Source organism: Triticum urartu, chromosome 7A, assembly GCF_056163025.1.
Source record: "Triticum urartu cultivar PI428250 chromosome 7A, HENAU_Tu73, whole genome shotgun sequence".
NCBI lineage: Eukaryota > Viridiplantae > Streptophyta > Magnoliopsida > Poales > Poaceae > Triticum > Triticum urartu.
Window position 1 is genome coordinate 487,171,421 of NC_141879.1, and position 9,561 is coordinate 487,180,981.

Here is a 9,561-nt window from a genome sequence, read left to right on the forward strand (position 1 = left end):
ATGGGCTTGAGGGTCCCCCCCCCCACCCCCCCCCCCCCATCAACGTGCTGGTCGGCGCCCCGACCATCCCTCTAAGCCCCGCACCACCAAGGAACAACTCCGACGATCCGCTGCACCCCCTTACCCCTAAGATCGATAATGGGCTTGTGGGTCCCCCCCCCCCCCCACCCCCCCACCCCCCACAAGATAGATAACGAGGCTATGGCTTCCCCCTAAGATAGACAGTGGGGCTGCCTCTTCTCCGGCGAGATCCCTTCTTCTCCGGCGAGTTCGGGATGAACTAGAAAAGGTGACTGACGAAATGAAAAATTGCAGGTCCTTGAAAAATAAAATTAGCAAAACCGAACAAAACACGTCTGAGAAGCACATTTTTAAAAAGAATATAGTCTAAGAACCAGATTTTTTTTATTAAACAGCGACAAAAGTTCCCCTCGCTGGAATTTGTCTAACTGCCGGCCGGTCTGGCGATGCCTGGTGTCCGGCGACCTCGGGAAGCTCGTCACCTCTGACAATGGAAATGGGACGATAAGCCGTCCGATGAGCCGGCAAGGCCACGGGTCACCTTCTTGTACCCGCGCTCGTAGCAAATCAACCTCTGCCGCCGCCGGAAAACAAATCATAAAAAGAGAGCAGGTTTTTATCTGCTTCCCCTTCTTCTTCTCCATTCTTCCCAGTCCAATCCAATTCAATCGGAGGATTTGCTTCGCCTCGCCGGTCTATAAATACCCCTAACCGGCCGCGGCCGGCTCAAAGAAGGAGTTCCTGGCTCCGATGGCCCCTCCGTCGGCGGCGCCCATCGAGGTGCTGGAGGGCACGGGCGAGAGCTCCTCGCCGCCCAGGTCCTCCGCCGCCCACGACGAGCTGCGGCGTAAGATATACGAGCGCCTGGTGCAGGCCGGCAAGCAGGGGGACTGTGATGATGCCTCGTTCCGGGACATGCTCGACGCCCATTTCGACAAGCTGCCACCCAGGTACCTGACGGACCTGAGTGAAAGCAAGGCGGAGGATGTGCTGCTCCACCGGGAGGTCCTCGACGAGTGCGCCCACAACGGCAACCAGCCCGTCTTCCGAGCTCGATTCCTAAAGGTACCCACCCCCACCCCGCTTTTCGCTTTGCTATTCATCCCCAAAACTAGCAAATTCCTCTCGAATCATAGACTACGTATTATCGAAAACCCTGGATGGATAGCTTGTGCCTTGTGCAGTATACAACAACCAAGTCCTTAAACCTAGTGTTGCGCGAAAATATTTCTTGCAAACAGCTAGTGTGGTGTATTATTTACTCTTAGAATTGAGATTTGGCTGGATTGGACACAAAAAAGATTGTAAAAAGGACAATTTATTACTCCCTTCGGTCCATATTAATTGACACTGATTTAGTAACTCCCTCCGATCCATATTAATTGTCGCTGATTTAGTACAATACTAAATCAGTGACAATTAGTATGGATTGGAGGGTGTAGTATTTTACAATTCTGTTGATCCACCTTGATGGGCAGTACATGGCAGTTCAACTTCAACCGGAATGGGAGGATGCCAGTCCCGACTCTGATACATATCAAAGGTTATTGGAAGACCTCACTTTGGAGAGGGTACATGGCACCGACACCACGGGCTCTATGTCTTCGCCATCAAGGTCATTCACTTCAAATCGTACCATGACTTATCTTTTATATTGCTGCTAGCTTCCTTTTGTATTTCACTTCACACAAGTTGTTTTCACTTCTAAGTGCTATTTTTACCTTCGCCAAATTCGAGACCAGTGGCTGCGATTTGTCCATCCTCCAATAAGTCATCCTCTCCAAGTGCTTCCAGCTTACAGTGTGTACTTGTTTGGTTTATGACTTTTAGTTAAAATGGCCTCTCAATTCTCCACAGGGATTCAGAACCTGCCCTTCTTCATGAGATCATCTTCTCTTCCCTCGACAAGCCCAAGCTCCTTAGCCGGGTAAAGAAACATGACCAGGGGGGCAACTTTTTCTATAATTGTCTTGATACCCAATTTCATATAGCTTGCTTTTCACATTTTACATGCCAAGTTTCTCATGAGAAATAATTGTTCAACAGCTAACTGCATTGCTATCTGAAGTTGGACTGAATATTCAAGAAGCTCATGTTTACTCCACAACTGATGGCTTTTGTTTGGATGTTTTTGTTGTTGATGGGTGGAAGACACAGGTAAACTTTTAGCATATGTATACAAAGGTTGGACTGTTTATGACTTTCTGCAGATATTATATTTATGTTGTGCATAGCGTTTGACTATAATATCTCCAGAATTAATGAAAGAATCTTGCCAGTTCGCAGTGCTGCTGACTACAACTACTACCTGCTTACGTTTCTAAGATGCTATGAACTACCCTTTCCGTTCCAAAATAAGTGTCGTGGTTTTAGTTCAAAATAAGTGTTGCGGTTTTAGTTTAAATTGAACTAAAACCACGACACCTATTTTGGAACGGAGGGAGTATTAATCTCTATAATTACATTCTCTTGCATATGTCATCTTGATATTGTACATGCAGGAGACAGAGGCGTTGATTGCGACAATTGAGGATACATTAATGAGAAAAAATGTATGATGCCCTTTTCCATGTAACTTCAGTAAATGCAGTATTATGTGATATCTGCACTTTCAGTTAAGATGCCATCTCTAACATCTCCTTCCAGATCGAGTTAAATTGTCCCCATGTAAATATGTAGGGAGCACCACCTAACTCAGCAAATGCTTCATCCTCGGAGAAAATACTTGAGCTACGGGAACAGCTTGTGGATTGTGAAATCGACTGGAACATACTAGCAGTGGGGGAAAAGATCACATCTGGGTCTTCTGCAGACTTGTAAGAACTGCTCGACACTTGACAGTATATGTCCACCTTAGGGTTCATTTACTTGAAGTGCCCATTATGCCAATTTCACTTCTAGCCTGACCAGTGTACTCCTCTAGCCTCTGTAGACCTATCTAGGCATGCTGGCTTCTTCTGACAGGAAACGTTGGCATTTCACTCACATCTATATGAATGGCAGACGCCTTCCTTTTCCTCTGAAAACAATACAAGAATATCGTGAACCTACATTCGCTTTTGGTAAGCAAGGCCACACTAGGGTCTAACAGATCTCATTCCTTTCTATTTCACAGATATAGAGGAATACATAGTGGTTTGGATGTTTGTATAAAGATACTCAGGAGCGCACATCAGAACAGCCCTTCAGAAGTTGAGTTCTTGCAGCAGGCGCTCATGCTAAGGCAAGCTTTCTGCGACCATTGCTGAATGATCAGTTATGTTTTATTCTGACTGATTCATGATATTTTGCATCCAGGAGAGTGAAGCACGAAAACATCCTTACATTTTATGGGGCATGCACAAAGCATCGAAAGTATTGTGCCATTGTAACAGGTACCATCAGTACTTGGCATAAATGATAAAAACCCAAAGAATATTATGGATTGTAACTAACTCTGCCATGATTGCTACTCTTTAGTCAGTTGCTGAACATTACTTTCGAATGCTCATACTACCATTGCATGATGCAGTACAAAACCATTGTCATGCTCGGATGCACCTGAGATATCAGCTACTGCATTGCTGTGATTGTTTTATGAATCTATGTTTGTTATTTGGATTGTGACTTATGGTTGAATCTGAAGTCAGGTAATTTACATCTTGGTCATGTTTGCGAAGCAACTTCTGATTGAAAAATTGTGAAATTTCCTCGCTCGAGTTTTTAAGCCGCACAGAACTATAATCATGTGTAGACTTCTTTTTATGCCCATTGTATGCTTAACAGTTTTTAACTTGCTGTCGCTCCTGTTAAGTCTGCTCATAGCTCACAACTTGCTAGCTTGATGGGCAGGAAAAATAAACGCTTTGCTATTGTGTTTGACTGTAATTGGATGTGTCTCTCGAATCCATTTCTGATAGTTTCTCTTTCCTGTATTCTTTCTTTATACAATTATGTGATACGCGATTATAGGGCTCTCTTTTCATTCAAGCAACCAGATTCCCGTTAGATACCATCACCAAGGATTTAAATTTCGGTCAAATTTTGTTCAAAATTCGCAAAATCAACAATTCTCGTTCAGGGGCGATAAAAATTCAGTTTTGGCCAAAAATATCGATTTATTTTGATTTTTTTCGCTTGATTAAGACGGCTTCGAGCAGTTATGCATCATGTTATGACTCTGGGTTCAATGGTTAACTTAAACAACTCTATGCTTCTGCGATCCTGAGTTCGAACCCCCATAAAGCATAAATTGCCCTGAATTTTTCTTTTCTTTTTAATAACTCGGTAGAAAAGGTAGACCAAAATTGTGTAGGTCTTAGAGCACAAACTGGAGATAAGATGGCTGAGTTATATGGACGCAAACCACCACAATGGAGTAAACTTTTTGGTGCCGTTATAATGTTTACTTATAAATATATTATCAGGTGCTGAATTTGAATTTAGCCAAAAAATGATTTTGCTTCCAGAATTTTCGTTAATTTCATGGAATTTGCGACTATCAGTCAGGAGTGAAAAAACTACAGAAATGAACTGAAATCTCTGACCATCACTACCTAGCTAGGCTTGCCCATCCTGCCTAACAGACCCTTCAGGGCTAAATCACGGTGACTGGAAGCCTAAGCCAGTCCCCTAGCCTGCTTTTTAGAATACTGTGCATGATTCTGTCTTAGAATCTTGTTTATTTATTGTGATTTTTAAATGAGTGTGTTGCGGAATTTTAACATAGCCCACTCTTTCTAGTAAACTCACCTTTTTTTTCTCTAGAACACACAATGTGATATCTTTTCACCTAGTATGCTCACCTTTTCCTCAAAAAAAAAGTATGCTCACCTTTTTCTCTTGTGTTAATTTTGTTCCTTTCAGAATACATGCCTGGCGGCGATTTATATGAATTTGTACACAAGCAAAATGATGTTTTGGACCTCCTTCTGATTCTAAGGATTGCTATGAGCATCTCAAAAGGAATGGAATGTCTGCACCAGCACAACATAATCCATAGAGATCTGAAGACTGCAAACATTCTCATGGGCAACAATCATGTAGGCATACTTATTCAAACTGTCGAAGCTATTGGTCCTGAGAATCCGAGGGTCCATTTTATTCTGCTTTTCTATCATGGTATAAAACCTGGAAAATATATAAAAGCATTGAAGTGGTTGATTTTTTAGTCTGATGGGGCTGCTTTGTTACAAGCACATTCTTTAAACACGTAAGGGTTTATAGTTCACATCTGGCAAACTAGCAATGCCAGATAACGTTTTAAAGCTCAAATAAATTATAATAAGTTGCAAAAAAATGGAAATATAATTCCATTCAGGAAACTTTCGTTACTTAAGAACTTGATATCAATTTATATTTGTATGTTTTAAGACAAATTACTTGCTCTTAAAAATATTTTGTTTTTTAAATTGTGATTTTAATTATCTTGTGTCACAAACTTAACTTTTGTGTCCCTAAGCATATAAGTATTGGATCTACTTCTGGAAAATGGTGAGAAAATGATGATAAATATTTCCTCAACTGATGTAAGCTCACCTGCCTAGTCATTACGTATTAAATTGTGGATCTACTTCTGGAAATAGGTTGTGAAGATTGCAGACTTTGGTGTGGCTCGAGTTGGTACTCAGGAGGGACAAATGACGGCTGAAACTGGAACTTACAGATGGATGGCACCTGAGGTAGGGTTATTAATTTTCCTGTTGCTGTTTGAAAGTGTTTTTCTTTAACTTTAAGAAACTTTGAATGTTTAGTTTTGTTCGGTCTACCTGGTCCGTCCTTGTTATCTTCTGTACCAAAACTCCCAACCAATCTTTTGCTTGCTCTTTATCTCTTATGTTTCTCATGGCAAGTTCAAGGGACAAAGATCATCACCAGAATGTAACATGCCTCACTTTCCCTTGCTTTCTAATTTCTCATGGCAATGGGAAACATCATGTTCTGAATCATTGTGTAAACAATTAGTAATTTTTGCCCATAAACATGATTCACAAAGGCACGGTTCAGTGCTGGGGAAACCTATCAGATCCCAGTAGCAAGTATGGGTGGGTTACAAATTAATGAGGGGTTATTTCTTCTGCAACTTGTCCATAAAGGAGTGATGAATCGGCCACTGCTAAATGTAAGAGGTACATGGTCCATAAAGATGTCAAACTTCATAAGTTCCTGGCAGGGTCCAGGAAAATGGTTTTATGGGACCACCTTGAGAGGCTTTGGTCAAACAGTGCCATTTAGACATCTTAAATTCCTTCTCTTTAACTGAGATACATGTTTTGTACCTAATTCGTGGCAACAACTGACAAACATGACATCTCATTTTGTCAAGGAAAAAAGTTTCAACTTTGGAACTGTCTGCATGAGCTGAGATAAAAAATTCACAGGTTACTCCTGAGATTTTATTTTTTCATGAGAAGCTCATAAGTGTTGTTTATCTTAATAGATTATTAACCATAAGCCTTATGATCACAAAGCGGATGTATTCAGCTTTGCTATTGTTCTATGGGAATTGATTACACTAAAGGTATGCGCTGGTGTCAAATACATCTTGAGCTTTCATCCGAGTTGTTTAAACTTCTGTACTATGTTGGCTATAGGTAACAATGAGCTCTTAATCATGCTGTAGGTCCCTTATGATAACATGACACCCTTGCAAGCTGCATTGGGAGTGAGGCAGGTACATCAGTGATGTTGGCTATCCCTCGATTAACTCAATGCTCATCTTAGTTCAGATCCCATTATTACAGACTCTTATCGTTTCTTCTTACGCTGTGCTGGCCTTGCGATAGGGATTGCGTTTGGAGATTCCGGCAGGTGTGCACCCAGGATTGTCGAAACTGATCGAGCAGTGCTGGGATGAAGATCCTGATACAAGACCTGTTTTTGCGGAGATCATTGTACAACTTGAGGACATCTTACAGGAAATTCAGGTAGAGGTAGAAACTCAAGTAGCTTTCAAACCAAGTTCTCTGCAAACAACCAGTCTTCACTTGAGTATTTTCTTTCTACAGGTGCCCAAGGGGGGCCATCGACGTTCTAGAGCAAAAATGCAAAAGAAATCACCACGATAGAAGAAAGAAAAGAAAAACGATGTGTGCATCAAAAGTGATGCAAAGGCCGGGGTCAACCACCTCTTCAGAAAAAAAGGGAAAAAAACAAAAATATATATTTTTTCAACTCAAGGAGCATCGCTCTGAATTTAAATTGCTGAAAAAACGATAAAAGACCCACAACCATGCCAAAGGGTTTCACCTCCCCTTTACGGCATGTTCGGTTTAGCAGGGATTTGCAAGGATCAAAGGGCATTGACAGGGAACTGGGATAGATCCGTGCTGATAATTTGCCAAACCGAACAGGCCCTTGGGAGGTTTCCATCCTTGCACTACAGTGGTATCAGAAAGCTGAAGCTAGAAAGATTACCTGGTAGCTTGTGCAGTCTCCCCAATTCCAACAAGCCGCCGACATGCCGTTGCGTGTGATAGGGTTAGAATGTCCTCTCGTTTCTCTTTGTATGTTGTTTGTAGCAGCGTTTGTAACAGTTTCTTGCAGCTCCTTTTTCCATTCGAAGAGATGTATATGTATAGACTGTATATGCTGAGGTGAAGAAAGCATCAATTGCAACATTTTTGGGATGGAAGTATTTGTGTGATCTATCGTGCGGATATAAGAGAACGGTACGAACAACGGCCTTCTCTCCACTCATTTGACAAAATCAGGCAACAGTGTATAATAGGTCCAATCGCTGGGACTTTGTCATCAGGTTCCTGAGCTCAAGTATCTAAATCTACTTTTGTGGAGAAATACAACAAGCCGACCTTAGCTCAGTTGGTAGAGCGGAGGACTGTAGTCGTTGCAGATAAATCCTTAGGTCACTGGTTCGAATCCGGTAGGTCGGATACGTTTTTTTTTTATTTTCGAGAGCATCCTTTCTTTAAAGAAATTGTTTGGGGGTGTGTAAAATGACTAACAAAATTGCTCCCTCAATGATCCTTCCTCGAGCAGCCAACGGGGACGCGGTGGCGGTCACAACCAGCCCGCGACGTCAATCACAGATAGTGTGCGTGCCACGCGGGCGACAGATACTACGAGGCGTTTGACATGGGTGGATCTATTCGACCCTGCGAGCGTGACACAGTGACTTCTAGGCTTGCACAATGGCCGCAAGACATGCGGCGTGCGAGAGCGGTTTGATGATGCAGAGCATCGCACATGGCGGTGTTGGGCAAGTTATCGGGTACCCACGAGGCCTCTGCCACCTGCGCTTACCTGGATGATTTGCGCTGTGTCCTGAGCCGCCGGCGGCTGATTTTAATGAAAACTGATCTTGGTGGCACTAGCGGCTTTTAGAGCATCTCCAGCCGCGTCCCCACAGGCCTTTCTCAGACGTTTTTCTCGCGCCGGCGTCTAAAAGACGGCCCAGTCGTGTTTTCAGAAACTCGTTTTTCGTCGGCTTGGGCTGAAATTGACGCCGGCGTACCCATGTTGGGGAACGTAGCAGAAATTCAAAATTTTTCCTACGTGTCACCAAGATCTATCTATGGAGAGACCAGCAACGAGGGGAAGGAGAGTGCATCTACATACCCTTGTAGATCGCTAAGTGGAAGCGTTCAAGTGAACGGGGTTGATGGAGTCGTACTCGTCGTGATTCAGATCACCGATGATCCTAGTGCCGAACGGACGGCACCTCCGCGTTCAACACACGTACAGCCCGGTGACGTCTCCCACGCCTTGATCCGGCAAGGAGAGAGGGAGAGGTTGAGGAAGACTCCATCCAGCAGCAGCACAACGGCGTGGTGGTGATGGAGGAGCGTGGCAATCCTGCAGGGCTTCGCCAAGCACCGCAGAAGAGGAGAAGAACTTGGGAGAGAGGGAGGGGCTGCACCAAAGGCAAAAGGTGTGTTTGAGAGGCCCTCCTACCCCACTATATATAGGGATCCCAAGGGGGGGGGGGTGCGCCAGCCCCTAGGAGATCCAATCTCCAAGGGGGCGGCGGCCAGGGGAGGTTTCCCTCCCCCCCAAGGCACCTAGGAGGTGCCTTCCCTCCTTGGGACTCTTCCTTAGGGTTCCCCTTTCACCCTAGGCACATGGGCCTAGGGGAAGTGGCGCCCCAGCCCACTTTGGGCTGGATCCCTTCTCACTTCAGCCCATGGGACCCTCCGGGATAGGTGGCCCCACCCGGTGGGCCCCCGGGACCCTTCCGGTGGTCCCGGTACAATACCGATGACCCCGAAACTTGTCCCGATGGCCGAAATAGGACTTCCTATATATAAATCTTTACCTCCGGACCATTCCGGAACTCCTCGTGACGTCCGGGATCTCATCCGGGACTCCGAACAACATTCGGTAACCACATACAAGCTTCCTTTATAACCCTAGCGTCATCGAACCTTAAGTGTGTAGACCCTACGGGTTCGGGAGACATGCAGACATGACCGAGACGTTCTCCGGTCAATAATCAACAGCGGGATCTGGATACCCATGTTGGCTCCCACATGTTCCACGATGATCTCATCGGATGAACCACGATGTCAAGGACTCAATCAATCCCATATACAATTCCCTTTG

The 9,561-nt window shown here is 44.2% G+C and overlaps 1 protein-coding gene and 1 non-coding gene across 4 annotated transcripts; both read left to right on the forward strand.

Moving 5' to 3' along the window:
• The first annotated feature begins 411 nt into the window (after nucleotides 1-411).
• Nucleotides 412-7,647, forward strand: LOC147960084 (serine/threonine-protein kinase STY46-like). 3 transcript variants are annotated; one of them, XM_087532987.1, is made up of 14 exons: nucleotides 415-1,086; nucleotides 1,500-1,636; nucleotides 1,879-1,948; nucleotides 2,068-2,178; nucleotides 2,523-2,573; nucleotides 2,701-2,837; nucleotides 3,137-3,244; nucleotides 3,319-3,395; nucleotides 4,867-5,042; nucleotides 5,586-5,681; nucleotides 6,440-6,520; nucleotides 6,623-6,673; nucleotides 6,786-6,926; nucleotides 7,008-7,647. In XM_087532987.1, exons 1-14 carry the CDS (start codon nucleotides 772-774, stop codon nucleotides 7,065-7,067), a joined length of 1,611 nt encoding a protein of 536 aa, XP_087389113.1. In that variant the 5' UTR covers nucleotides 415-771; the 3' UTR covers nucleotides 7,068-7,647. The 3 variants fall into 3 exon arrangements, 2 of the variants coding, with proteins under 2 accessions (XP_087389115.1, XP_087389113.1); XR_015609968.1 differs by lacking the exon at nucleotides 7,008-7,647 and having other exon boundaries at nucleotides 412-1,086; nucleotides 4,867-5,121; nucleotides 6,786-6,913; XM_087532989.1 differs by lacking the exons at nucleotides 6,440-6,520; nucleotides 6,623-6,673; nucleotides 6,786-6,926; nucleotides 7,008-7,647 and having other exon boundaries at nucleotides 412-1,086; nucleotides 4,867-5,121; nucleotides 5,586-5,682.
• A 159-nt stretch (nucleotides 7,648-7,806) lies between these two features.
• Nucleotides 7,807-7,892, forward strand: TRNAY-GUA (transfer RNA tyrosine (anticodon GUA)). The gene is given in 2 exon segments: nucleotides 7,807-7,843; nucleotides 7,857-7,892. It is a non-coding gene; the product is annotated as a tRNA-Tyr (tRNA).
• The last annotated feature ends 1,669 nt before the right edge of the window (nucleotides 7,893-9,561 follow it).

Excerpts from the sequence above, each read along its gene's own strand:
- LOC147960084 (XM_087532987.1), top strand. The coding sequence starts at position 772 with ATGGCCCCTCCGTCGGCGGCGCCCATCGAGGTGCTGGAGGGCACGGGC. Across the intron at positions 1,637-1,878 it reads TCTATGTCTTCGCCATCAAG|GGATTCAGAACCTGCCCTTC; the intron begins GTCATTCACTTC and ends AATTCTCCACAG. Across the intron at positions 6,521-6,622 it reads GGGAATTGATTACACTAAAG|GTCCCTTATGATAACATGAC; the intron begins GTATGCGCTGGT and ends ATCATGCTGTAG.